Here is a 27616-nt window from a genome sequence, read left to right as displayed (position 1 = left end):
TGCGAGGAGCTAACTCCCTTCCCATCCATCCGATCCTCGGGCAAATGACTGAAAGGCAGCCCCAGGCTTCGCCGCGAACAGCGAGCAGTTGGTTTCGCATGGCTCCCTTTCAAAAATCCCAAACTGGAAAGGGAGGAAAACAAACAATCAGATCCAAAAGAACTGGGTTTTTGGCACCGGCTCCCTCCGTGTTGACTGGGCTGTGAGACAGACCCTGAGAAACGGCTCAGATTTGAGTCGAACAGCTCAGACGCGAGCAGGGGGGAGAAAACACGAGTGGGTAAGTGTCTGTGCGCCTAGCTCCAGGGCTGTGTGCAGGTGGAGGGGGGCAAGGCGAGGGTACGGGGCTCCGTGTGGTTTCCGGGTGGCAGATGCACTTAAAATACACGAGGGGAAACCATACCTTGAGCACCACAGCGGGACGAGCACCAGGAAAACACATGCAGGGGGGAGCTCAGCCGTGGAGAGCAGCGCTGGTGCTGGTCCTGGGCACGGGTGCTGGCCCCAGGTGGCACCAGGCAGGGCTCGTCCCATCACCAACCTCACCAACAAAAACTGGCCAGAGCATCCCGGAGGTGTTCGGTGTCATTGTCTGCAATATCTGGGTGAATTTTACATGTTTATACATATATATTTATAGAAGACAGATTTAGTGTTAAATGATCATCTCCTTTGGGGTGCAGCTTGCTTATGGCTCGGCTGGGCGGCAGCGTGACCCTAAAGGGACAGGGCTGGGCCCTGAGCTGCCTCCAGCACCACAGCATCGCTCACCCTGGAGGTGCACAGTGCTGCCCAGGCTGGAAACAGCTCTGGTTTTCCTCCTGAAAACAGTCTCAGAAGTTTCTGTTGCTGGGAAGCTTTCTGGGTGAGGATTGTATGGATTTGGAAAACATGAGCGTGTATTTTGGGGTTTGCAGACCTTTGGGAGCAGACCTTAATGAGGGCACCAGCGTAGCAGGGGGCAGCGTTTGGCTGGTGCCCCAAGGTGCATCAATCCTTACCTGCTGCTTTCCATATGACTGCAACCACTCTCTCTAGAAGAGCAGCACTCGTTTTCCTCGGCATCCTACGGCTTTTTGGGCAGGCTCTGCAGCTCTCAGTGCTGCCACGAGGGCAGGAGCACGCTTTGCTCTCGTCTCTTCCCTGTACCAAAATGGGAGCTGCTTTAGCCAGACCATTGCTCATCAGGGCTTGTCTGCCTGCTTTCAAAGCCCAGCGGCTCCCCTGCCATCTATCCCAAGGCTTAAGCAATCTTGCTGCTAAGTATCTCTCTTTTTTTTCCCCCTCCAAGTGTCTAATTTACAATTTACAGCCCATTACTTCTTGTCCTGTTCCCAGTGGGGATGGAGCACAATTTATTCCCGCACCCTTTGTAGCAACCTTTTGCATAATTGAAGACTGCATCACGTCTCTTCTGCCTTCTGATTTCCAGACCAGACAAATCCAGCTCTTTGGGGCTTTTTTTTTTTTTTTTTCAACAGGTTGTTTTGCTGCCCTCTGCGTGCTCTTTGCTGCCCTCCGAACTCTCTCCAATTAGTCCACATCTGAAGAGTCTGTGGCTGTGCACGCAGGGAGGAGGAGAGGAAAAGCTGGCCAGGCTTCTGTGCCTGTGCAGAATGAAGGCAGGATTCAAAAGCTGGAGGTCCTTGAGGTTACCCCGGAGTGCTGCTCCACAGGACTCGGGGTCAGCAAGTGAGCAGTGAGGACGGGTGAAGCCTGGGCAGTGCCTGCAGAACGAAGTGGTGCTGGCTTTGGGCTATGAGTTTGGGTGTCTCAATGGCTGTTCCCACAAGCTTAGGGTCAGGCAAAGTCAGATACTAATAATAAAACCTCTCATTTTTGTTCAGCTGGGCTGCTGTGCTTTGCAGTTCTGCATTATTATTATTATTATTATTGTTATTTTTGGCACAGTGCTTCCAGCCAGCTCCTTGGGCTGGTGGCCCCTGGCACCCCGCTCACCTTTACGCACGCCTGCGGCCGAGGGATGCTCCTGCGAGGAAGCAGGCGTGGGGCCAGCCACGTGTGGGTGGGTGCTGCTGCTCCTGGCTCCCTGGGGCTGCCAGCAGCTCTGCTGGCTGTCGGCACGCATCCTGCCCGCCCCTCTCCGTGCTTCGCTCCTGTCTCGCCGGAGCTGTGCGGGGCGGTGGGAGGAGACGCTCGGCTTTGGCTCTGCGCGGCTCGGGATTGCGTTTGCTTTCGGGATGCCAGGCTGGTTTTGTGCCTAATCATCCGTGGGGCCGGCGGCACCGTGCACGTACCGAGTCCTCGGGGTGAGCCTCGCTGCTCCTGCCCAGCTGGCGGTGGTGGCACCCGGTGCTCGGTGGCACCCGGGGGGACAAAGCGGGGCCAGGCTGCGCGGGAAGAGGGTGATGCGCGCCCAACGGTGAACCCCGCGAGCTCGATTACCCCCAGCTCCACCGTGAGCAGGTAACCATGGAGACATCCGAATCCGAGGCATCGCCAGGCCCCGAGCAGCAGCACATCCGTGTGTTAAAATCCAGACCCCAGGCCTCTGGCGGGGAGAGCTGGCCGTGTGCTCGGGGTGGCCGCTGCGCTGGGGCTGCCCGAGCTGCGGGGAGCCCGTGCGGGGCAGGATTTTGGGGGGGGGTGGCGGGTGTAGGGCTGTGCCCAAACCGTGTCACTGTGGGGCCAGAGGGATGCGGTGCTGCGGGGTGCAGCTGCATCCATCCCTGTGCAACAAAATGGGAGAACCTGGTGAGGTTGCTGATGTGCACGAGTTGTCGGGGGCAGAAGCCCAAGCGGTGTTTTTTCCTCCTGGATGTGCCAGCATGGCCTTGCTTGGGCTGGGTTTGGGATATTGGTGCCCCGGCAGCGGGTTGAGGGATTTCTGTGCATCCCAACAGGGATGGGTAGCCATGCACGTCCTCCCCAAGGTGCTGGTGGAGGAAGCGTGCTGGGGCAGGAGCATGCTCAGCGAGTGTGTGAATGAAGCCAAGCACTGGAGATGTGCTTTAAGAGAAGCTCTCCTCTCTGGGATTTTCTCCCCTTAGCTCCATTCACATTTACAGGTGAAGGCTTTAAAGAGACAGCACCCAGGCTGGGTGGCACAAGCGTGCACCCCTGCTGGGGGGTGCTGGGTGTGTGACCCCGCAGGTGCTGCAGAGCTGTGCAACACCCTGGCAAAGCAGGACAAACGTAACCCGTCCCCACATCTCTGACACCCCCAGCCTGCGGTGTCACCCTGCCCTGCCGGGGTGCTGCACACCCAGGGTGACACCTGTGGCCGTGGTGGCACCTCGTGCCCTGCCTGGCGAGGTGCTGGGGCAGGGCTGTGCACCATGCAGCACCATGCAGCGGGTGTCCTGGCTCCCTAGGAGGACGGGGACAGCTTGGGGACAGCACAGTGAGCAGCGGGGCTGGCCGTGGGGACACCACGGGGTCCCCCCACCTTGTCCCGGGCTGGACCCGACCAAATGAGCCCAGGAGCAGCCGGGGTGGGGGCTGCTGGGGGTGGGCACAGGGGGTGGGTGTGCACATGGGGGTGTGTGTGTGTGTGCAGGGGGTGTGCCCGGACACTTCTCGCCGTGTTTTGGCGGAGCTCGGCTCCTTCCCTCCTTTGTTATCCCCCGTCTGCCCCCTCCGGTGTGTGTGTGTGTGTGTGCGCGAGTTCTTTCTCCGATTGTCAGAGATTTCTTTTCCACTGTGTGGGGGGGAGAGAGATTTTAAGTGTGTCTATTTTTTTTCTTTTTTTTTTTTATTTCTCCCCCTCTCCCCCCCCCCCCCCCCCCCTCCCCCTTCCCTCTCGCCTTCCTCCCTTCCCCGCTCCTCTCCCTCCTCCCTCCCCTCCCCGCGGCTCCCCCCCTGCCATCTCCGCGATGCCTCCGGAATAGCTCGGGCAGCCGGAGCCATGCCTCCCGCCCCAGGTAAGCCCCCCCCGGGCCACCCTTACCCCTCTCCTTGTCCCCGGGGATGTCGCCGAGCCCTGCTGCTACCTGTTGGGGACCCGCCGGGGCCAGCCGCCGGCTGCTCGCTGCCCACCCGGCAGCCGCCTTCCTCCTCCTCCTCCTCCTCCTCCCGGTGGACATTTCCTCGCCTCCCATCTCCCGAGGCTTTTGTCTCGCCCTGGCAGCCGAGGATGCTCGGAGAGCTCGGTGGTTTTTTCTTTCCCCGCCGCGGGGGGAAGGAGGGAGCCGAGGCAGGCGGTGGCACCCATGGGTGCGCCCGGCCCGGCCCCGCCGCGCGTGGGGTGCGCCTGGGGAGGCATGGGGGGGAGGGAGGGGGGACCCAAGTTTTTGGAGCCGTCCCCGTTTTGTGGATTTCCGAGGGATTCTCTGCCTGGCCGAACGCTGGAGAGGAGCCCCGCTCCGACAAAGTTTTTATTAAGGTAGCCTGCGGGCGCGGGGGGGGCCGCTCGGTGTGCTTAAGGTGGCTCGTGGGTGGGGGGCTGCTCCTGTCCCCCCCCCGCGGCAGCTGCTGCTTGGCAAAGGGGGGACCCCCTGGACCCCCACCCGTGGGTCTGCACTGGGGGTGAGCTGGAGCAGGGGGTCCAGGCCCATTCACTGAGACCCCCCCCCCCAGTACTGCACAGGGTGGCAGGGGGCTGGCTGTGTGCTCAGCTCATCCCGCCCTGAGGCCTCCTGCACCCCCTGGGCTCTCCAAATCTCATGTCCCCTCCCCTGTGGTTCCACTGAGGGTCCCGGCCCTGCTACAAGTTTATTCTGCCCCCCGGGAGGTGCTGATGGCAGCAAGGAGCCCCCAAAACCAGGGTGCTGCGTTGCCACGCTCCTGCAGGTCTCACGGCACAGAGTGCATGGTTTGGTGCTCGTGGCTCCCTCTGCTCGGATGGGGGGGCTGGGGGTGACCCCCTGTTGCCATCCCCAGCAGACACGTCTCATTTCACACCCCGGACCCCCCTGCTTGCCCCCGTGGGCTGTGTCCCCTCGGGTGGGTGAGCTCATCCTGCTCCGGATGCCGACACGAGGCTGTGCTGGGGCCGTGCTGCGGATGGGGAGGTCTCAGCGTCTCGGCTCAGGGTGCTGTGGGATGCGGTGACGCTCTCGCCTGGTCCGGATCCACCGCCGGGGCTGCTTGGCAGGCGAGGCGCGGCGCTGCGGAAGGCGCTGTCGGAGTGGTGAGACACGAGCCTGCAGCCTCGGCTGCTGGTGGCATCGTTGGCAGGACCCGGGCATCGCTGTCACCCGCTGAGCAGTCGGGGACCGAGCATCGTCTGAATGGGGACACGTTTTGGAGGGGTTCCCTTCTGTTCCTCCTCCCCAAGGTGCCTGTGTGGTGTTGCTGACAAGCAGCAGAGTGCCAGCAGGTCGAGATCTGGGTCCCTCGAGGTGTCTTTTTGTCTCCCTGCTCTGTGGCTCTCCGGGTGGCACGGGGCAGGTCTCGGCGCTGGTGTGGCAGAGGGCTGGGAATCCTTGGCTGGCTCTGGGAGGTGGAGAGATGATGGTGGCTGCAGGCTGTCCCATGGCTCTGAGCTCTGCTGCTGCCTGGCTGACTTTCCTTGCTCCTCGGAGGTCCTGGAGAACCCGGAAAGTTTGTTTGGAGCAGCCTGGGACGCGTTCATCCTGGGGGTCTCCTCTGCGCCGTGGCACAGGGTGGCACAAACCCCTCCCCGGCGAGACGCCGCGCGTTGCCCGTCCCCGTCGCGCCCTGGCACCTATTTCAGGCGATGTGCAGACGTCTCCGCCGCCCCTGCTGCTGGGGACGCCGTGCTCTGAGCACGTGGGGGGAGCTCCTGGCCGGCGCTGCCCCTGACCCCCGCCGGCAGGACCCTCCCTGGGCCCCCTGCGCCCCCTCCCCTGGCGCGGCTGAGTCAATGCGCCCACCCACTGCACCCAGGACTGAGTCACCGGCTTTTCATGCACTGGTGTGAATCACTCACACACAGCCACACTGATGGCTTCAGTGACAGCTGAAGAGAGAAAACAATGCCCCCCCCCCCCCTCCCCCTGGCACCACTACTGTTGGCACCGGGCTCCTTGCCCGTGGTGACCCCGGGGGACTTCTGTGAGTGGCGCCCTGGTGGCAGCGGCTGGGCTTCTGATGGTTTCCTGCGTGCTGTGGTCGGGCCGGGGAAGCTGGTGGCCCGAGGGGGATGGCAGGACGCTGGGGTGATGTCTTAGTGCTCAAGGATTCTCCTCTTGTCAGGCTGGGGTAGGCCTGGATGTGTGCTGTGTGACCGGGGCACGTTTTGGGGCAGCTTTGCAGGGCTGCTCCGCTCTGACTGCGAAACCTTTGTGGAGATCTGGAGCTGCATCCCGGTGCTCTTCCCTCTCCCCATCCCACCGGGGTGCAGCGGGGCCAGCTGAGCAAGAGAAGCAAGTGCTGTCAGGAGGAAAAAAAGGGAGAGAAAAAAAAAAAAAGGCAAGCCATACCCCCTGGGTTCAGCTGCTCCTCTCCGCGGTGCTGCTGGTGGCAGATGGCTGCAGCCCGGCTGGTGGCTGGGATGCTCTTTGCTGCCCTGCCAAGGGCTGGGGCCGTGTCTCTGCTGTCCCCCCCTAGGACCGGAGGCGGCTGTGCTAACACGGGGAGGATGCTTTTTAATTAACCTCCCCGCATGGGCTTCCCGGTGCCGTTTCCCGCATCCCTCCCGTGCTGCTTTTCTTCTCGGTGCCTGTTGCTCCTGTGAAACCCCTTCCTGCCCCTCGCTGCTGCTGCCGGTCCCCCGCCGCCGTGTTCCCTCCTTCCTTCCTGCTCCCCGCGGCTGAAAGGAAGCGCTGGAGTGTCTCGGGGATGTCAAAACAGGCCATTAGTCACGGCTGCGGGGCCTCGTGCCCGGGGAGAGGCTGACGAGTGCTCTGTCGGGCTGGGAAACCAGCCCGATGGTCGGGGGGGTGAGATTTGGGGTGTTTTGGGGGGGTTCTCCCTCTCTGCTGCGTCTGGCATTGTCCTGGTCCTGCTCGGATGGGCTGGGTCAGAGGTCCCCGGCATGAACTGTGCTGTGTTTCCCCTCCAAAATAAGCCGTGGCACCTGCCAGGTGAGGGGCTGCCTTGCTGGGGAGCGGTCCCAAAAAAGAGCACGGCAAGGCCAAGGGGACCCTCTCTCAGCCCTGTCTGCCTCCCGTGTTAGCGGCCGGCTCAGAAGGGGTGCTCCCCTCCTCGCCAGCACGGAGAGCTGCTATCAGCATGCCCATGCACTGCCGTGGAGACCCCCCCTTGCAGGTGAAGTCAACGCCTGGATTTGCCCCGTGGTTGCCCGAACGGGGCAGCCCCGAGGCTGTGAGCTCCGTCTCCCTCAACCCTCCGAGGGCTGATGCCTCCAAGGGCTGGTGCCTATAAATAACCCCCAAACCAGCCCGGAGGCGTGGGCAGGGCTGGGCAGCGCCGAGCAGCAGCAGCATCCCCCTGCCAGCAGCTCGTGGGGGCCGCCGACAGCATTTTTTTGTGAAGCTCTCCGCTTCGGCCAGACGTCTGCATCTCCGCGCGGGCACGGCTCCAGAGAGAAACCCCAGCTCCATTTTGCGCTCGGGGCACGGAGCCAAGCCCCGGAGCGAGCCTCTCCCCTCGAGCCGTGCGGCATCTGCTCCGTGCCACCGCCGCCGAGGCTTTTTCCGAGCGGGGCTGGGAGAGGAGCCCTGGTGATAACTAATTAACCTGCGTCTCGGGAGGGAACGAGCACCTCGTCCACGTGCGTCCTGGATGAGCCCCGCGGGGGGGCCGGGGGAGCCGCTTCCAACTTGGCCGGGCGGTGAGTTTTTAATTGCCATCGCGTGCGCGGAGGAAATCGGGCTGTAACTAATGGGAGTCGCTCAAGCCGGAGGCTAATTACCATCATTAACTGAGCAACAGTTTGGGCGACTCTTCTACTGCTCCGCGCTCCGCCGGTCATCCCGGCCCCCACGGAGCCAGCTGCATCGCACCCTGCTGGGGGGCTTGGGGAGGGGGCACCCGCTGCCAGCGGGGTCTACATGGCCGCTGCTGCTGCTCCGCATCCTCCAAGTGCCATTTTTGGGGCTGTGGGTATGATATTTGGGGCTATAAGCCCCATTTTTGGGGCTGGGGCACAGGGAAAGGGTGAGAATCGGGACCAGCCCCTGAGATTTTTCTCTCACCCGGTTCAATGCAGGCATTTTTCCTCTCGCCGGGTTGCCCCCCCCCCCCCCCCCCACTGCATTTTTTGCCACATCAGAGGAAAGCTTCTGCTGGTTGATCAGCGCCTTACTAAGCAACCTTAAAAAAAATAAATAATAAAACAAAAATCTGTTTACAAAACACATCTCTGCTGATGCTAAGTGAGTCTGGTTCTGTGGGCTGCCGCTCGCCAGCTCTGCTCGAAATGTGTCACTTGCACCGCCGGTTATTTTTAGAGCCCAGGTTTGCAAGACGCAGACGCTGGGCAGGTTTTCCCAGGGTGCCAGGTCCCCGGGGGCCGGGGCTGGCGTCTCGCCGTGCGCTGCTACGTGGCGGCCGCCAGCATCCTCTGCTGAGCCCCCGCTCGCGTGGCTTTCCCCCTCTGTGCGCGCATTTACAGATCCTTCTGTGCCTCCCGCCCTTTCCCTTCTCCTTGCTGGATGTTCAGCTGTTGCATCCTGCACCTGAGCAATGCGCTGGGGGCCGGGGATGCTCTCCGAGTGCCTGGGGACTGAGCTGAGCAAGGAGAGGAGGAAATATTCTCCTGGGGGTGCAGCTCTGAGGCGCACGGAGCCCACGGGCATCCGACGTGCTGGCACGGCGTGTCGTGGTGAGGCTTGGTGGCACAGCACGGCGAGTTCCCCAGCCCCAAAGGAATGGTTTGGCTGATACTGAAATGCTTCTGTGGTTTGCAGCAGGCAAATTCAAGAGGAAGAGGGAGGAGAGGGCAGAAGCTTGGAAAGCACTGAAATTTTGTGCTGCCTGCTGGAGCAGCGAGGCAAACGTTTCCAGGATTTGGGGCTGAAAGCCGCTTTTTCAAACCCGGTGGTGTTTTTTTTTTTTCTTCTGGTGGATGTGACATAAAAAGCAAAACCGAAACGAAGCGTGTCTGCTGGGTTGGAGCAGACACTTTCCACCTGCTCCAAATGCCTTCTTCCCTTCTCTCGGAGCTTTTAATTTTTTTTCCCAGTGACTTCTGGCGCTGGTGCTTTTTCTCTCCGCTCAGCAGGGCTCCTCTGCCCCGTGCCTGGCTCTGCTCCCCGCAGCCCCGGCAGGCAGCACGTGCATCCTTGTTAACGGCCTGGCCGGGTGGATTTTCTCCCTCTGCTGTGGGATTTTTGCCCTTATCCTAACGGCAGTGTGCAAACCTGAGCCTTGTGTGGGCTCTTTGGAGAGACGCTGCGCTCCCGCCGGGTTAGCGCTGGGCACGGAGCAGGGATGCTCAGCGAACTGCCCTCGCTCGGCTTGCCTGTGCCTCTCGTGACTTTGTTGTAGGCACTTGGTCTGTTTTGCTCGTGCAGGGAGCTGCGAGCGCTGCTGGGAGGGTTTATTAACCTCGGAGCTGTCACCTGCTTCCTGCTTGTTATTGCAGCTAGCTGCCTTGCTCCCTGCTCCCGCGGAGCTTGAGCTTGTCACCGCTGTCCCCTCTACGGGAAGGCACCTGGGGCTCGGCTCCGCAGCCCCTGCCACCCCCTTGCTGTGCTGCTGGTGCCTGGGGACCCTTGGGTGCAGCCCCCAGGAGCGAGAGGCGAGGTGCCGGCAGGCCGGGGCTCTCCATCCTGCAGGTTCCTGGCTGACTCGCTCCGAGCAGGCGCTGAGATCTGGATTAATGCTTTAATTATCTAGGCTCCTTCCCCGAAGGCCCTTCTCTCTGTTTTTAATTTTGGAAGTCTCCCGCATGCGATATCTCTTTTCTCCCGCTGCCATCAGCTGTGATGCTCGGCCGGTGCTGGGGGGTGAGCGGGGGGCACCAGCCCTGCACCACCTCTCATCCTCGAGGTATTTCGCCAGGAGAACTGGGGCAGGATGACAGAAGAAAGGCTGAAAATGCCCCATCAGATCAAGTAGCTGTTTTATTAATAAAGGCTCGTGCTGCGGCTGGACCCCCTGCAGCAGCAGGGTGGTGTCAGAGCGAGGGTTTGGGAGCTCAACAAAATCACGGTGGGCAGACGTGAGAGGAGCTTATGGTGTTGTCGTCTTGTTGTGCTGTTCATCAGCTCCTTCAGTAATTCAGGGCCTTTTTGGTATTAGAGGTGAGCAGATGGGGCAAATAAGGGCAGTGTGGCTCCTGGAGCCACAGGGTAAGCTCTGGGGTTCAGTGGTGCTGAATTCCTCTTAGAAAACATGAATATCCTTTGGCAGGGACCGTAAGCACCCTGCTTTGTGCTCTCTGTCTCCTGGAGAGCTCGTTTAAAAAGAGAAAAACCATTTTCTAAGCATGCCACCTTTCCCCCAGCCAAGGCGGTGTAAGTGTCCCATCCGGTTACAGAAATGTGTTAAAAAGAAATAATAAAATCACAATCCGTGATTTTTTAAAAAAGAGCTGAAAAAAAAAACATCAGTGCTCCTTGCATTCCCATTTTCAGCTCTGTCTCTGCTTTCTGAAACTTTGGGACCTGACAACGAGAGGCGGGCGGGCAGGAAGGGGCCCGTTGCGGTGGGGGCTGAGTCTCCCCAAATTTCCCACGCCCCGGACCCCGGGCTCTGCCGAAATACCCCAAACGTTGGCTCTGTGGGGTGAGAGCATCCCTGCGGGGCCAGGCCGGCTCGGGTGCTGAGGAAATCTCCCTCCAGCTGCGATGCCACTGCTCGGCAGCACTGGCGCTGCGGCAGGTAGAGCCTATTTTTATCGAGCGCCGCTCCGGGGGTGTGGGTGCTGCGGCCGAGGGGGCACCCATAGGTGCTGGTGTTCCTCCCCAGCTCCTAAATAACGAGCTGCCAGGGCGAGGGCTAAATAGGAAAGCAGCAGCGAGGGAACGTGGATAGTGTTGTCTTTTTGAGAGGAAGCACAATCGCAATCTGTTATGGAGAGGTTTTTTTTTTTTTTTCCCTTCTTCCTCTTGACTTAATAATTTGGCATTTGTGGCCCAGGGAGTTTCTGGGAGACGGCGCGCGGCTCTCTGTACGACGGGCTTTTTCCCGGCTATGGTAGCCGTGGAAATCTATCGCTGCTGCTCTGCTTTTGGACTTCATTTTTTCGCTGGCATATGGAAGGAGCGAGCCTGGAGCGAATGTGCTGCGTTAGCCCCTTCCAGCATGCTGCGGTCCCCGGCACGGGGGGGCTCGGGGCTGCTCTGCCTCCCCCTCGGCTTCTTCCCATGGCAAAGCTCCCCGGGGGCTGCGGTGTGCGATATCCTTGGTTAAACCCTCATTGGGGGCCAGGCTGTGCAGTGGGGTCCCGGCCCGTCGTGCTGTCATGCCCCGCTCCCCACGCTCCAGGTGCGCCGGGGCGCATCTTCCTTTTGGGCACGGGTGTCTGATGCTTCGGGTGGAGGCTGGAGGTGCCTGGGAAGAGCCTGGCGGTTTTGGGGGGTGTTCCTGCCTCCCAGAAGCTTCTCTGGAGCAGCAAGTTTGGTGCCGAGGCTGTGCTGCCTCCTGTCTGGAAACCCCTCGGTGCCTGGGTGCGATCCGCAGCGCCGCTCCCCCGCACAGCAAAGATGCTGACTGCTTGGAAATTTCTTTGCGGTAGGGCTGACAATTTTTTTTTCTTCTTTTTTTTTTTTTTTTTTTTTTTTTTTGGATTTGCTTATGTTAACAAGCTCCGGTGCTAAATTTCTGGGGTTTTTTTTTTTTTTTTTCTTTTTGGGTGCAAAACGTGGTGGGAATTATCTGCAAGCATGGGTGCGGAGGGGCGGCTCGGCACGGGTGCCCCTGCTGCCTGGCGGTGAGGTCGGTGCTGGGTGCCGTGGGGTGGCTCGGGGCTCGTGTTCCTGGGTGCTGACCCTGCACGATGGGTGCTTGATACCACCCCAGACAGACCCACGGACGTCAGAGGAGAGCTCGTGAGGGAAAGCGGGAGCCCTTGCGAGAGGTTTAGTTGGTGGGTAATGCACGTGTGAGGCTTAAAGGCGGAGAACATCCTGATTTAAACCCAAAATATAAAGGGATCCAGCTGCAGGAGGGAGGATGTGTCATTGCCCTCCTGGAGGGATGAATTTTGGTGTCTGATCCCCGGGGGAGAGCAGGGGAGGAGGTGGAAGGCTGGCTAGGAAGCGTAAATTCTTGGATCCCTCTCGCTTTGCAGAAATCTGCAGAAATCTGCCACAAGAGATCGTTGCCCCTCGACATCCCACAGCCAAGGCGTAGATTGGACAAAACCATCGCTGTCCCACAGACCTGGGAGCTTTGTGGCTTGGGACTGAGGAGCCAGGGCACCACGGGAAGAAGTTTCCCAATTACTGGCCCGGGAGCCCGGGGGGAGCCCTGGCTGTGCACAGGCAGCGCTCCCGAGGCCGCGGTGCTGCCGAAGCCTGCTGGGAGCCAGCGCGTGACTGGCATGGGGAAAATCAATGCTCATAAACTATTTAGGAAGGAGCGGGAGGGCAAGAGGAGAGGGGGGAGCGAGGCAGTCGGAGACAGCATCTCCTGCTTCCGAGGTGCCGGGAGTGAGCAAGCGATGCCGGGGCAGGGGCACCATGGCACGGGATGGGCGCTGTGGTGGTGGAGAAGAAAGCTCTGCCTGGGCAGCTTTGGGCAGCATCCTCCAGGCTTCTAAACAAATTCCAGGGTTGCAAAAAATAAGAGGTGCATCGCTTTCCCCTTCTGCATCCTCCCGGGTGGTGGCTGCTGGCGATGTGGAGGTCGGAGGCTGCGCCCAGGCGTTGTTCCTGGCCGTGTCTGTGTCCCCTGAACCCATCTCAGCCCTATTTTGGGGCTCATTTGCACCGCGCAGGTGTCGGTGTCCCACTAAAAGCTCTCCCTCAAGGCGCTTACACGGGTGTAAATTATTCCAAGTGCCAGGCTTCAGAGGGATGAAACAGCAGCTAGGAAATAACGCCGCAAATAAAGAGCAGAAGAAAAGAGGCAATAGCAGTATCAGCAGCTCGATGCCAGCGACTGTAAGAAACTGATAAAAGAAGGGGAAAAGCAGAGCTCGGGGGCTGGGTGAGCTTTCAGTGGAAAGATAAATATTCTGGGGAGAAGGGAGCGTGATGGAAATGCAGGGGTTTGACCCCAGATGGGCTCCTTGGGGTTGCTGATGAAGGGGGTGTGATGTCCCCTGCTCTGCTCTGCCTGGTCCTGGGGCTCGTGGCGGGTGAGCACCTCGTGGTGCCGGGTGTGTATAGGGTGTGTTGGTATATGTGTGCGTATATCTATATAGGATTTTTTCTGCAAGCCTTTTCCATGGCAGGACAGACTTACTCCCCATCCCCTTTGCTTCTTCGCCGTGCAATCTGTGCAAGAGTCCTTTTCTTTTTTTTTTCCTGCACGAACAACAAGACCTTTTCAGTGAGTATCTGTACACGAGAAGACGAAAAGTCAGAGGATGAAGCCTCCCGTCGCTCACCTCCGCAGCATCCCATTGTTTTAGCCTCTCCGGGGTGCTGTGACTCCCGGTGCCACGGGCGTGCTGTTTGCGTGGCGGTGTAATTGCCTTCGCGGGTCTATTCAGCGGTGACACACGCTGTGGGTTGTGAGTCACCCTGGCGAAGGCGCCGCTGGGAGCGAGAACTTGTTTCTCCCCGGCTTCGCCAGGTGAAGCGGTCGGGTGTTATTTTTCTGGCCGAGTTTTGTTGGCGGGGCGGGGGGGTTGAGGGAGGGCAGCCCACAAGGCTGCTCATGGGTCTCGGTGGGGAGAGAAGCAGGCGGCTGCGCTGGGGACGGCCACCCCCGGGGGATGCTCTCCTGCCGTCCCGCAGCCCGTGTGTCCGTCCTGCCCAGCCCCAGCAGGAGGATTTTAGCGAAGCCAGGCCCTTCTGGAGAAGCCATAGCATGAATGCTCCTGGCTCCGTGTTTTCCCCTCGATTTGCTTTAAGCCCTTCCCGTGGCTTGCAGCTGACCCGTGTCCCTCATCAGGCACGCTGGTGCCACTGCCTCTGGTCCAGGTGCTCCTGGAGAGAGCAGCTCCTGGCCAGCGGCGTTTCTGGGAGACCGCTCTATTTATTTTTCAGAGCGTTTCCTCTCCCTGTTGCACAGCAACTTCTAACGCGCCCGGGCTGTGCTGGCAGCTCCTGCTCCTCTCCACCTCTTTCTGCCATCGCCTTTGGGATGAGAGAGGCGCGGACCTCGGTAGCGTTTGGAGCCGTTTGTTGGCTCTGAAAGGAGCTCTCCTGCATCGCCGGGCCGGGCAGCACCACGTCCCGTGTCCCTGCGGGGCAGGATCGGCCCCAGCGGCTTGGAGACGCTCGCCTGGAGCCTCCTGCGGGGTGAGCGTCGGGGGGATTCGGGACGTGCTGGGGTGAAGTCTGCTGGTTACAGCAGCCGTGCCCTTAAACCCACGCCGTCCTCGGGGGCAGCGGAGGGGGGGGTATGGAGGTGCTGCTCAGGGCTGGTTTGCACACCCACCACCGCAGCATCACCCACCTGCCCTGCGCTGTGTGTAGCAGGTGCTGCGGGAGCGACCTCGCATCGTTTTTGTTGAGCTGAGCCTCCTTGCAAGGAGGGCAGCGTGCCCCACGGGGCAGGGCTGTGTTCCTGGAGGCTGGCCCGGCGCTCGCAGCTGGAAATGATCCTGAGGAGCCCTGGCTGTGCCCTTCTTTGGGAAGCGAGCTCCTCGGGGCGCGATCCCTGGCTGGATGCGCATTCTGCCCCGAGCGCCGCCGGCTTCCCAAGTCACCGCTCGCCTCCTTGGCTTGTTCTGCACAGGGCCCTCCCGTGCTCGGGGACATCCTGTCCTCGACGTGTGCTTGTGTTAATAACAGTGGGGTTGTCGAAGAGCTGCTCGGAGTGGCTCCGGGCTGTCCTGGGGAAGCTGGGCGATGCTCCCAGGGACATGGCAGCATCGCAGGTTGCAGGGAACAAAGGCCATTTCCCAGACAAAAGGCTGTCTGGAAAAGGCTTCTCTCTCACTCCAAGGTCTTGTGCTGCTCTGCTTTGTGTCCTTGTGCGTGCTCTCCCCCGTACGGGGCAGCTCGGGGTCAGCCCAGGGTGCTCGGGGGGCTGTTGGAGCAGCTCCTGGGTGCTCCTGCCTGCTCCTCCTGCCCTCCTCTATTCCCCTGTTTATTCAGCAGGCAGGACAGACACTCACAGGGGGACGTGGCGCCATCGAAGCAGAGCTGCCCCCTGCTCTCAGCAGCTCCCCAAACCCCCGGGGAAGGATGCTGGGCTGCTGGACAACAGCCGGGCTCCAGCAGCTTTTGTCCTTCCCAGCATGACACCGCCGGGGGCTGCGCCTGTCGCAGGCTGAGGGCTGTCACTGGAAGGGGTCTCCGCGTCCCCCACGGTTTGTGTGAGTGCTGGTGATCAGGTTTGTGGCCCCAGGGTGCCGTGTCCCCCCGGCGGTGAGGGGCAGCCCCATGGGGTGGCACAGCACTGAGCATTTGCTGCTTAAACCCAGGGACAATGGCTCAGATAAGGGCTGCGAAGAGCTTTCGGAGCTCCTTAGGAGCCGAGCGGGGTTATTCTGGTAACAGGGAGTTACTTGGCTGGAGGCTCGATAGCTGCCACCGCAATGTAAACAGGCAGACAGAGAAACCCCAAAAAGGAACGTGCTCGTGCAGCTCGGCTGGGAGCTGGCCGCGGCTCTGCGCTCTTTAATCAGCCGCTGAGGGGAGAAGAAGCGTGTCGGGAGAGCTGCCCTGCTGCTCCCTTGGCCCGGGCGAGCGGTTTGGGGCGAAACCTCCAATAAATGGGTCGAGTGAGCTGGCAGCACGTGGTCATCTCCTGAGGATGGGGCACCCTGTTGGCATCGCCGCTGGGGCTCGCCGGCTCGGTGCGTGTCCCTCAAAGGCTTCCCTATTTCAGGGGCAAAGAGCAACCCCCCCCCCCCCCCCCAGCTCACTGCTTTTTTTCTCCCAAATTCTGCTCTGAGCTTGGTTTTCTGCTAACTGGTACATGCCACAAAACGAGCGGGCCTGTGCCAGCCGCCACGGGTGCCCGTTGTTCACGGAGCACAAAAGCATCCGGGCGGTTCGTCCCTGGGAGAGCCAGCTCGTTTCTGGTTCTCCTCCCTCCCCAAATCTCCCAGGGAACTGATTATCGTAGCCCGACACGCGGCTCCCCCAAGCAGTGCTAATAATCTCCCTACCCACGCCGATGCCTTTCGCTCTTTTAATTATCAGCCGTCATTAACTAATTTTCCCCTGGGCCTGTCTCGGTGATGGGACCGCGGCCAGTCCACCCCTGCTGCAGGACACCTTCGTGAGGCTTTTTTTGGGCATGCTGGGGGCAGTGAGAGTTTCTTTGGGTGGTTTTGTCCGATTTTAACCCAGTTGTGGCTGGATCCTGGTGGGCATCTGCATTTTCAGAGCTGGACACATGTTGGTTTGCACTGGTTTTGAGTTTGTGGGAGACCAGGCTCAGAATGAAACAGCAGAAGCTGGGTGAAGAAACACATTTTTTTTTCCCCACAAACTCGGGTTTTGGGTAAAAATAAAGCTGGTTTGGCTCAGGGTAAGCAGGAGGACCGAGGGCTAGAGCAGGGGCTGCCGTGCTGCAGATGCTCGGTGTCCTCGTTAGCGCGCAGCCTCATCAGCTCCTCGCCTTAACAAAATGTTCTGGCATCCTCCCTCCGCTGCTTGTCACCGCTCCGGAGGGAACGTGCCTTGTTCTCCTGGCAGCGTGAGCCCTGTTTGCCAGGCGAAGGCAGAGCTAATTATTTCTATTTATTTCCTCAAACTTCCTCGGCGTTTCATTTGATGGCTCCGCTTGATCTTTTCGCTTGCCGCCAAGCCTTGGGAGTAGCCAAGTCACAAAACGTGTCCCTGGAGCTCTTTGTGTGCGTGGAGCACCACGGCCTGCGCTCATGGCCCGTCTTGTCTGGGGACGGATCCTGGCCCCTGGGCTCTGCTGCAGCCCTGCTCAATGCAAAAAGCCCCTGCCCTTTTTTCCTCCCCACACCCAAATAGATGCTCTGGCAAGAAATGGGGCTGCAGGGTGGTTGTGGTTAACCAGAGTGGCCGGACTAGGAGCGTGAGTGAGCAGAGATGGTCCGGAGAAGGGCTGTGAGCTGGGAAAACGCTGACTTGCGAGGGTACCAGGACTGAATTGAAAAGAAATTAATGAATGCACTTAAAAAATAAAAATAAATAAAGTCACATGGGCAAGCAAAGTAGTGGAGTGAAGGATCTCTGTTTATAGGGATCTCTGGTCATGGCTTTCAGTGGGAGCAGCCAACCTCTCCTCGTTGTATGTTAAAGCGTTTCCGCTGTACGTAAATTGATGGTGCGGGGGGTCTGAGCCCAGCCTGGGGGTCCCTGCCATGCTCTCCCCCAGGACAAACGGGACTTGCAGGGATGGTCTGGGAGGGAACAGCTGGGACAAAGAGTTAAAACCCTGAGCCTCCGCTGTCTCTTGTGCCCCCCGCAGAGTGATGAGCTGCTCCGGCACCGAGGATGCTCGGACTCGGCACGTGCTCCGTCAGCGCCCCGGGCAGGGGGGCTGAGCTGGCTGCCCCCCCCCCGCTACGTCCTGGCCCTGCCCGAGGAGGAGACGTGGCGCAAGCACCGGCTCGGCCTGATGCAGAGCACCCAGTCCTGCAACCTGCTGGAGCCCCAAAGCCTGGCCGAGGCGCTGGTGTCGCGCGCCGCCAGCTTCGACGCCCTCTACCAGCCCCGGGATGCCGACGGCGACGGCGGCAGCGCCCTGGACCTGGGGCAGTACGTCCCCGTCAGCCCGGATGTCATCAAGCGCCGTCGGGGGGGGCTGATTGAGCAGAGGGACATCATCAAGGCGCACGAGGCGCACAAGATGCAGAGCACGCCGCAGGCGCGGAGGAAGGAGTGGGAGTAAGTAGGGGCCAGGGACAAAAGGGTGGGCAGGGGGCGGGCGCAGCGGTGGCAGCACCGTGGAGCGGTCAGCATCGTGGTGCATGTCCCGCAGCATGTCCTGGATGGGTTTTGGGAGCGTGTGGGGTGTGTGTGAGAGATGGGGAGGGATAACGTGGTGCTCCGAGTGGTGGCTGTTGGCTGGGGGTGTCTCCTGGCGGGTGCATCTGATGGGAACGGTGCGAGGGAGCCTCGGCAGGCGAGGAGGGCTCCTTGAGTCAGGGGTGGAGAACCCAGGGAAATTTCTCTTGGATGACCTTTATCTCTGAAATCTGGTGCAATGCAAACAAACGGGACCTGCGTGGCTCCTGAGGTCCCTGCTGTGAGCGTTGGGCTGGGACATCTCCATCCCCACCTCCCCCTGGTGCTGCGGTGGCTCTGCGACCCAGCAGGCGGCCAGGCCAGGTCCCCTCTGTGTGCCGGGTCCCGGTGAGATGGAGTTCGCCTTGGCTGCAGCTCTGGGATGTGTCTGGGGTCATCACCTTCTGCTTTTACTGTGGCTCGAGCCCTGCTGCAAGAGGACTTGCACTTCATCCTGAGAGGTGGCCGAGTGCCCCTGACTCAGAGCCAGCCGGGGATGTTAACGAGCCTGGGAGGCAAGGATCAAAGCGCTGGGCAGAGCTAGCGCCTGCTCCGGCTTTTTTACTTATTTAATTACTTCCCTTTAATTAACTCCCTCCCGTGGTTTGCCTTGGAGCTGGGTGCTTCTCACAGCACCGAGCCCGGGGTCACGCTCCCTTGCCCAGCATCCGCTGCACCAGCCGGGCTGCAGCCACGTGCTTCGACCCTGCGTTTAATTGCAAGGGTGTTCCCCGTTGGTGTCTGCTCAGCAAAACAGCCAGGGATGAGCTGCTGCCCCGTATCCTGCTCTGCCAGCAGCAAAGCACTGACAGGAGGGTTTTGTGATAAAATCGAGGCAGCTCCCAGCCAGCTGTGCCTTCTCTCAGCACTTTTTTGGCTGGGCACCGGCGTGTCCGAGCCTGGGGACAGCCCAGGAAGGTGACACATGGGCTCAGCGAGCGCCCGCTACCTCGTTATAGCCCACGTCCCACTGGGGCTGCCGGATGAATAAATCATGGGCAGGCAGGAAGGAGAGGGGTGGCCTCGTTAAGGAGCAAGCTGCTGCAAGGGCTGCTTGCTAATTAGCTGCCGGCGTGCCTGCAGCCCTGCTGGGTGGCGGGGAGGTGACCCGGAGCCCTTGGGCACGGCGTGTGCCCTCGCACCGCTGCCGGCCCTTCTGGCGAGCAGTGGCTCCGACACGCGGTCTGGTGTGGTTTCTTTGTTTATTGCCATGGGGTCATGCAGGAGGCTGCCAGCCCAGCCTGACCCACTTTAATCGGGTGGTTCCCCAGGCTGGGAAGGTCCCTTAGGCTTTGGAGAAGCCCTGGAGCTGTTGGGATCCCCGACCCACCTGTGGGTACGTGCCCTGGTGCCCAGGGCCCTCTCAGACTAGATGGGTAGCACGTGGGGGAGAAAAACATCCAATGGTTTTCCTTACCTCTCATTCTGTTTGTAACGATGCGTTTTGGCTGAGATTTAGTGTTTGGAAAGCTCTGCTGGGCACAGGCTTCAGGTTCAGCACCTGGAAAATAGCTTTGGGGGGGGGTGTCCCTATCAAAGCCTTGCCACTGTTGCCTTTTGGCAATGGAAAAATAGTGCGGTGTGCTTTCCCCTTCATAAGAGGGAACAATAGGAGGGGTACAACGCTCCGATGGGGTCCCTGTCTGGCTTCTTTAGCTGGTGGCCAGCACAGGCAGCACCGCCACAGGGACGTCCCCGAGGACAGCCTCAGTCAGCAGAGGTCAGGAGCCACCTTGCTTGGCTTAAGTCAGCGGGACACGTTTATTTGTGGAGTTTGGCTTGTGTGGCCAGGGAGGAACACAAACTTGTGCCCTGCTTTTGGGAACAATTCCCCCGACGCTGGAGCCGAGGGCTCTGCAGGTCCCCTGGGGCACGTCTGGGAGCTGTGGCCGTGGAGCAGCGGGGCGGGAGGCGCCTGCTGCTCGCTGCCATCCGTGCAGGGAGCGTGGCCGGGAGCAGCTCCGGGTTCGTGCATTTCTCCTGGGGGAAGCAAGAGCGCAGAAGAAGCTGTGAAAACGCACGCGGTGCTGCTAGCGGATCTCGGTGGCTCTTTACAACTTGGCAATCTGGCTGGTTACGCGCGCGCTCTGCATCCCAGACTACAAATGAAGCCGACTTTTTTCTTTTTTTTTTTTTCCCTTTTTTCTTTCCCTCGGTGCTGCACTACACAAAAGGCCCTCTTGCTGTGCGCCGCTGCTGTTCCCCAGCGCGTGGCACCATCTGGGTTTAACTGGCTGCGGTGATGGAGAGGGTGCGAGCGCACGTGGGGCATCCCTGCTGCCGGCTCCGTGGTGCCAGCGGGGCTGCCCAGGAAATGTCCCCGGGCTGGGGACAGCAGCGTGCCCCCGGCTGGCCCAGTGCCCAGCACCCTCTTTATTCATGCGTGAATTATTCACCGGTGATGCTCCTGCTTTAGGATGCCTTTGGGATGGCTCTCCCTGCTTGTTTTACCCCGCAAGAGCAGCGATGCAGGACAAAGCCATGGCTGTGCTGTGTCACTGCCTAGGGGCAATGCCGCGTGGATTCATTGTGGGATCCTGGCCTCGGGCAGTGGCTGAGCGGCACGTCTCTCCCAGAGGTGCCCATCCCTCACCCCCTGCCCCCTCTCCTCTCCCTTTTACTCCTCTGGGCGCCGAGCGAGGCTGGTTTCTGACCCGGAATGAACCCCGCTTCCAGCCGTGTCCTGGCAACGGCAGCATCCTTCCTCCCGAGCCGCCTCCAAGCCTGGGTTTCTGGCACACCCTGGAGGAATTCCCTGTCGGAGCTGATGCAGGCAGCCTTGCAGAGCCTCGCCTGCTTTTGCCGTGGAAATTGCACTTCCACCTGACCGCTGCTGATGGGGGAGTTTCTGGTTTGTGTACGCGTTCAGCTCCCTCTGAAGGGCTGCAGCCCATTATTCCTCACTCGGCAGCCCGTCCTTTCTGCTTCTAGAGGTGTTTGCCACGTACATGAGCGACAAACACGGATCCCTGCCTTTGGGGGCCTGCTCTGTGCTAGCCAAAATAATCGATGCGCAAAGTTCGGGAGGTCCCGGGGGCTGTGCCAGCTGTGGGCAGGTGGCTGGTGCTGTGCGTGCTCGTGAGGCTTCGCTCCTCAACTGGGAAAGCCGTGCTGGTCCCCAGCACGGGGAGATACGGGGCTGGAGATCAGCGGGGCAGCTGCAGCCCTTCCCAAAAGGCACCCAAAAGCGGGTGCTCCGGGGCTGATCCCTCGCCGTGGAGCCACCCCGCTGCAGGAGGGTCTGCCTGGGGGGAGCAGCTGTCCTGGCAGCTCGGGGCACAGCGCTGCCAAGCTGTAAAAAACTCTGCAAATTGGTGTAAAGCACACGGTGGCATCCTGAGCCCCCCACACCACACACATCCATCTTCCACACCCCAAGAATTTCCCAGGGGCAGGATTTTTTTCCCCACTGCACCTGGTGAGATGATACCACGCCACCTAACACGCTGTAGCTGTCCCCTCCACATGTTTGCTCGGGTGGAAACGAGCCTAAATGTTTTTATTTCTATTTTTTCAATGGGCTTTTTCCCCACGGAGGAGCCCCAGGAAGGCGATGCGGTGTGCTCAGCGAGGGCGTTCGCCTTCGCAGAGGAGCTGCAGCTCGGTGCCCGCCCGGTGCCACGGGGAGGGGGGCGCTTCTCGCACCTCCTAGCACCGAGGAGCTTTCGGAGAGAGGTTTTTGCTCCCTGGCCCCTTCTCTTTCACAGGTTCGGGAAGGCGTGAGCAGCATCTCTTCCCCTGGCTGGGAGCCAGGGACGGTGCTCGTGTGGCTGCCTGGAGCATCAGCTGCTCAGCGCCAGTTCAGGCTTGCCGGAGAATTTCCACAGCTCCATCTTCTCCTGGCTCTCGTCCTGACAGTGTGATTTTACCGAAGCCACCCCGTTTGCTAGCAGGCGAGCACGGTCGCTCCTGAGAAAGCTGAGCCTGTGAGCTTCGTTGTGTCGGGGATGGGGCTGGTGGTTTCCTGGTTTGGGTTTCTGGTCTGGCTTTCTTTTTATTACTGGGGGGATTTTCAGGAGGTCGCTGTGGTTGTTTGACTTGAGCCTTTGGCGAGGCAGAGGATGGGATAACAGGAATGTTCCTTGGGCACTGAGAGCCCAGAGCTCACCTGCTTTTTGTGGGGCAGAGGGGAGATCCAAGAAAGTCAGCTGGCTTTGGCAGATGTGAAGGGGGCCGTGAGGATGCTGATGGAGGAAGGGTGCTGGGTGGGTGGCAGGGCACAGGCTGCCCAAAGAGCCTGGGGGATCTCCTCCTTGGAGACCCCCAAAAGCCCCCCTAGATGTCCTGCTCCAGGGGTCCCTGTCTGCACAGAGCTGTTGGACCAGGTGACCCCCAGAGGTCCCCGCCAACCTCCGCTGTCCTGTGGAGGGAAAGGATTTCCTCTGCTTCAGGTAGCACGGAGTTGGAGTGATGTCTCAAGGTCCCTTTGCACCAGAAACAAGTTTTCCCCTGTCGAGAAAGGAGATGGCTATGGGCATATTTCTTCTGAGCTTGGTCTCCTGGGTCCCGTGCACGTGTAAGGCTTGCCAGCTCTGCTGGGATGCTCCTTAGCCAAGAGGAGAGGTCACACGGGGGGATTTGGGGGTCGGAAGCAGGGATGGGAACTCGCTGGTGCCTGGCGGGAGGCAGGCAGGGAGCAGTTTGGGTGCTGGGATTGCTGCATGCCTGCCCGGAGCAGCCGGGACGCGGCTGCGAATGCCAATTAGAGCCCGACTTGCCAGGCTAAATAAAGCAGCGGGGCACTCCAGGCAATTTATTAACGGGTAATTATTCCAGGGCTCTTCAGCTGAGCTGCGAAGTCTCCCCGCCTAAAGCTATGAGAGCTGGCCCAAGGCACACCGTGGTCACGGAGAGGAGGCTTTCCCCCACAGGGGTCCCTGTGGCAAGCCTCTGCTGAGCCCCCAGCAAGTCCTGTGCTCGTTTGGTGATGTGTGCTGGTCGGTTTGGGCTTTTGGAAGCTGTGGGCAGCCCGTGGTGGGGCGGGTGCCTGGAGCAGAGGTTGCTGGGTGGTGAGACCAAGCACCAAAAGCATCTCACGGCTTGTAAAACACTCAGGACCATAGGCTTTTTGGCTGTCCTTAGGTCCCTTCCAACTCGTTCAGCTCGCAGCTACTGAGTTTCCCCCTGTACGCGCAGCATCCTTCCACTAGCAGCTGTGATGGATGGGATGCTCCGAGCCTGGCCTGCGCTGAAGGGCGCCTGGGGAGAGCACAAGGAGCAGCGCATCCACGCGCCTGAGCTCTGTTCTGACATCTCGTCTGGCTTGCGGAGACACCTCCGGCATGTCTCCCCTCTTGCTTGTACAGGTGGATGTCACAACAGATCAGCCACTGGGAAGCATCTGTGCGTGCGCGCAAGAGCGGGGAGGAGGAAAAGGGCTGGAGACGCGTGGGCGTTCATCCACGCTCTGCCCAGAGCTCCCCGAAAAAAGGTGGTGAAGATGTGCCGTCGGTCCTGGCATCCCACGGTGGGTTTGGGACGTGTTGCTCTTTGCTTGTCGGCTGCAGAGTGGTAAATGTTTTTAAAAACGGGGCTGAAGTCGCTCTGGGATGGATCCTCTTAGGGAATCGCTTGTGGAAAGGTGAGGACGCGGTGTTGGAGCGCAGGGCGTGCTGTGCCGTGGCACCAGCGAGGGTCCGTGAGCAGGACGGGGCCGTGGGGTCCCCCAAGATGCCACCCTGAGATGCCGCCCCAGACCTGCTTTCCCTCCTCCACCAGCATCCCGGCCCCACTGCTTATGGGGGAGCTGTGCTGGAGGAGACACCGGGGTGCCAGAAAGCAGGAGGAATATTTCTTCCTCACCCTGCAGGTAATGAATCTGTTCCTGGAAAAAAACTTCCAGTCCTCGCGGTTATAAACACGCCTCTGAGTCAGAGCTACCCGGTCCCAGTTTGAAATGGGGCCAGAGCGACGTAGACGATTCTCATTTCAGCCTCTTTCTCCCCCCCTTTCTGCACAGTTGAAGCCTTACTTAAAAAAAATAAAAATAAAAAAAAGAATCTTGATGCCAGAAGACACTTTCTAATCCAAGTGCAGCCCATAAAAGCTGCCGGGAGCAGTGGTCACCGAAATGGAGCCGTGCCCTGTGTGCCTGAGGGACGTGACCCCGAGATGAGGGGGCTCACGTGTGGTCTAGGGTGTGCTGAGCAAACAGGGCATGCATTTAACAATTCTGCCCCATTTTGGGGTGGCAGCACGCGGGTGGGACAGGCAGGGCCCCCTGGGGTCCCCATGAGCTGGAGGCTGTGCCGTAAGGCTGCCGGTGCCCTCTGCAAGGCAAGAAGCGAGCGAGGGGTTGCGGTGGGAGCACGGCGTGCTTTTATTTGATTTTTTTTTAAAATGTATTTTTCTTTTTTCTGGGCCGGGCTGCAGGGCGAGGCCAGCAGCCGCTAGATGGCGGTGCCGGAGCGGGCAGGGGCCGCAGCATCGCTCGGGGCATCGCCGCGCTGCCGGCACCGGGGGGCTCCGGGGCTGCGGGTCCCCTGCGAGGGGCGGCGGGGATCGGAGACCCCAGCCCTCGGTGTGCTGCTGGGGGCAGAAAATCGAGGAAAAGGCTTGGGTTTCATCTTGCCATTGCGTGGGGAGGGGAGTTAGCCTCCCTCTGGAAGTCTGAACCAGGCTCCCGCCTGTCCCGGCGCCCCCCTGTTGCCCTGTCTTTTTGGATTTCCTTCATTCACAAAATAATAATAATACTAATAATAAAACCCAGCGCAGAGCACCGCCACCGAGCTGGCTGCGACGCTCCGTGCCACGTTGAATCATGTAGGCATCAGGCACGCTTCTCCCTGACTCACGGATCCCGGGGTGAGGGTCGAGACGAGGATGGCAATAAACATCCTGGGAAGCGGAGCCCGCGCCTCTTGGCACAGCCAGGCCTTCTTTTTTTGCGCTTTCCGTCTTCGCCTAAGGAGCTGCTTTCTCATAAATATCCCGTCCTTTAGCACCGACTGAGCGGGGGAGAGGCTCCCGGCGGGGTCATCCTGCAGCGGCGAGCAAAAAGCAGGGAGGAGAGCAAACCCGGCTCGGGGCAGAGGTGCCCAGGTAAGGGGGTGCCTGTGCTCACGGGGGGGCAGAGGAAAAGCAGCGAGGCTGCCACGGCACCTCTGAGCCAGGAGGGATTGCGGGGTCCAACCTCTTCCATCCTCAGCTCCTGGGTACCCGCCCTGGTGGTGCAGGAGAAGGTTTGGGGACCTGGGGGTCAGCCCAGGTGGGGGCTCTTGCGGGGCTGAGGGCAATCAGCATGGCCCTGGGCTTAATTAACAGCGGCTTAAAGGGCTGAGAGGTGGCACAACCCTGATGTCATGCTGGTGGTGGGGAGGCAGCAAAGGGAACGTGCCTGAAATCGTACCCGGCCTGGTTAGGGCAGCGTTTTGGGGTGGATCAGTGGGGCTGTGGGTAGTCGGTGGTGGGGTGGCCTCCCCCAGCAGCAGCAGGGTGAAATCCCTGCCTTTCAGGAGGGGGCTGCCCTGGGTGCTCCGCTCCTTGCTGTGATGTGGTGGTGGTGGCAAAGCTGGGGGGGCCTCGCTGGATCCCCGGCAGCACCCTCACCGCTTGTGTGGGAGCGAAGCGGGTGCAGGGCACAGCAGGAGGGCGTTTTGGAGAGCTGGTGGGCTCTGTCTGAGGCTGGGGCAGTGATCCCACGGCCTGTTGGCTAAATGCTCCTCTTCTGGACCAAAAAGCCAACCCCACGGTGGTGCCTGGAGGTAGGGATGTCCGTGGCGAGTTGCTGTCGGGCTGCATGGTGGGTGCAGTCCTCGCCCAGCTGGGCTAATGAGGGCTGATTACCTGATTAAGGGCTTATTTTATTTAATTTTGGGTTTTTCCCAGCTGTGGGGGAAAGGGACCGAGCAGCCACTGCTACATTTGCAAAGCAGGGTGCCGGAGCTGGGGGAAGAGCCCGGTGGGGCTGTGGGGCATCGCCTGGCTCCGGCTGCAGCCGTGGGCGCTGTCCCCATGGGAGGGGAACGGCTGGCAGCAGGGCAAGGCTGCGGGGAGCCCTGGGGGTGCAGCGGGAGGGACGGGTGGTGCTGTGAGCATCGTCTGGGGGGTGCGCGGGTGTGAGCGGCGAGGACGGAGCCCTGGGGTGGGGTGGATGTGGGGTCCCCCATCCCGGGAGCTGTGTGTGCCAGCAGGATGGGGTGGGTGCGGGCAGCCACAGCCCCTGTACACCTCCCCAGTGGGCTGCTGCTCCTGGTCAACGTCGGGTGTCAAAAATAAAACAGCATGGGGTGTATCTGGGGAGGGGGGTGAAGGAGCCTAATCCAGAGGAGGGCTCTCCCTGGGCACCAGGGCAGCCCAGGGGGGAGCCCCCAGGTTTCCCAGGGGCCATGCACGTGCCTGGAGAGAAGCTCGGTGCAGGCTGAGATGGGGCGAGCCTCTCGCCACCCCACCCTGCAAGCAGAGAGGGGGGGAAAGCAGAGCCCCCCCCAGCCCCGTCTCCACCAGCAGCCGCTCGCCCGCGTGCTGGAAAACCCTCTGCAGCCGGCGAGCGCTTGGTGCAGGGGGGGCTCACCCGGCGCCTTTGTTCCCTTCAGACCCTCCCCTCGCCGCTGCCTTTCCTTTTCGCAGCGGCTCCCGTGCTTGCCAAAAGAATGCACTGGATGGAGCGAGCGAGCCGGGCGTGCGTGCACGCGTGTTGTGCGCGCCCGCCTTCGTGTGTGTGTGCGCGCGTGTGTGTGTGTGTGTGTGTGTGTTGCAGCCGACTTCATTAAAGCAAAGCCAGCCCCGAGCTGCAGAGGCGCGGCAGCCTTCGATTTCGTGGCCGGCTCCTGCGGGAAGCCGCCGGTGCCTGCGTGCTCGTGCCCTGGCAGCCCAAGGCTCCGGCATCCCTGCGGCGGCTGCGGGCCCCGCTGCGAGGCCCGGCGAGCGGGGCCGCCCGGGGGGCTCCCGGGGGCTGCCGAAGATGGAGCCGGCGGGGGGAAGTTGGCTGCTCGGCTCCAACTAGGCTGGACCGCGCTGCAACCTGTTCCCACGGCCTCCCCTGCGCTGCTGTGCCGGGTGCTGTGCCGAGGGCGGGCGGAGGGGCTCGGGGCGCAGACCAGGAGGGGCAGGGAAGGGGGCTGGTTGGGGTGCTGGGGCAGGGTGCTGGGAAGGATGTGGCTGCTTTTAACCCCTCGCGTCGCGGCGGAAGGCGTGGGGGCTGCTTAAGGACGGAGCGCCGCAGCCTCCGCCGTGCCCTGGGGGCTCCCTGCTGTGTCCCCCCCCCCCCCAGCTCGGGGTCCCGCTGTGCCGAGGGTGCTGAGCCCGGCGCTGCCTGCTCCCTCCCTACGCGGGTCTCGGCTCCCTCGGAGGGATGGAGGAGCGACGGAGCTGAGCATCACCCAGAGAGGAGGAGGAGGAGGGGGCCCCGCAACCCCCCCCTCCACACACCCTCCTCCCTCCCTCTTCTCCCCCGCTGCCTCGGCCGTGCTGCTTCGGCTCACCTGTGCGTTTTCTTCCAGGATGGCTCGCTTCGGGGAGGCGGTGGCCGGCAGGCTTGGCTCCGGAGATGGGGGCTCCGAGCAGAACCGGAGCCGGCAAGGAGCTCCTGCCCCTGCGGGAGGGACCCCGGGAGGCTTCAAGCAAACCAAAGCGCAGCGAGCCCGGACTATGGCTCTGTACAACCCCATCCCCGTCCGGCAGAACTGCTTCACCGTCAACAGATCCTTATTCCTCTTTGGGGAAGAGAACATAGTCAGGAAATACGCCAAGAAGCTCATCGACTGGCCATATCCTTTCTGCGCCCCCCCCCTCCCTTCCCTGCGAGCCCCCCCCTTGCTCCCCGTGCCCGGATTTGCCTTGGTGGCCTC

At 61.0% G+C, this 27616-nt stretch overlaps 1 protein-coding gene and 1 long non-coding RNA gene across 14 annotated transcripts in view; one reads left to right on the top strand and one right to left on the bottom strand.

Moving 5' to 3' along the window:
• Positions 1–1256: 1256 nt before the first annotated feature.
• On the bottom strand, positions 1257–27366 carry LOC118170667. Its single transcript, XR_004752829.1, has 3 exons — positions 26867–27366; positions 14600–14606; positions 1257–2678 (listed from the first exon to the last, which is right to left on the bottom strand). It is a non-coding gene; the product is annotated as an uncharacterized LOC118170667 (long non-coding RNA).
• CACNA1E (calcium voltage-gated channel subunit alpha1 E) overlaps positions 17290–27616 on the top strand; it is an 80481-nt gene continuing 70154 nt past the window's right edge. For 12 of the 13 annotated variants that reach the window (XR_004752828.1, XM_035333094.1, XM_035333095.1 and 9 more), the window contains exons 1-2: positions 17290–17708; positions 27269–27535. Coding sequence is in view for 12 of the 13 variants with exons in the window: in XM_035333094.1 (XP_035188985.1) it covers positions 17440–17708; positions 27269–27535 (536 nt within the window). In the remaining variant the exon portion in view is untranslated. The remainder of the gene's footprint in view (positions 17709–27268; positions 27536–27616) is intronic. The other variant, XM_035333092.1, reaches the window with a different exon arrangement.

This window comes from Oxyura jamaicensis, chromosome 8 (genome assembly GCF_011077185.1).
Source record: "Oxyura jamaicensis isolate SHBP4307 breed ruddy duck chromosome 8, BPBGC_Ojam_1.0, whole genome shotgun sequence".
In the NCBI taxonomy this organism is placed as follows: Eukaryota; Metazoa; Chordata; class Aves; order Anseriformes; family Anatidae; genus Oxyura; species Oxyura jamaicensis.
The sequence above is the reverse complement of the archived record's forward strand: the minus strand, read 5'-3'. Positions and strand labels throughout refer to the sequence as shown.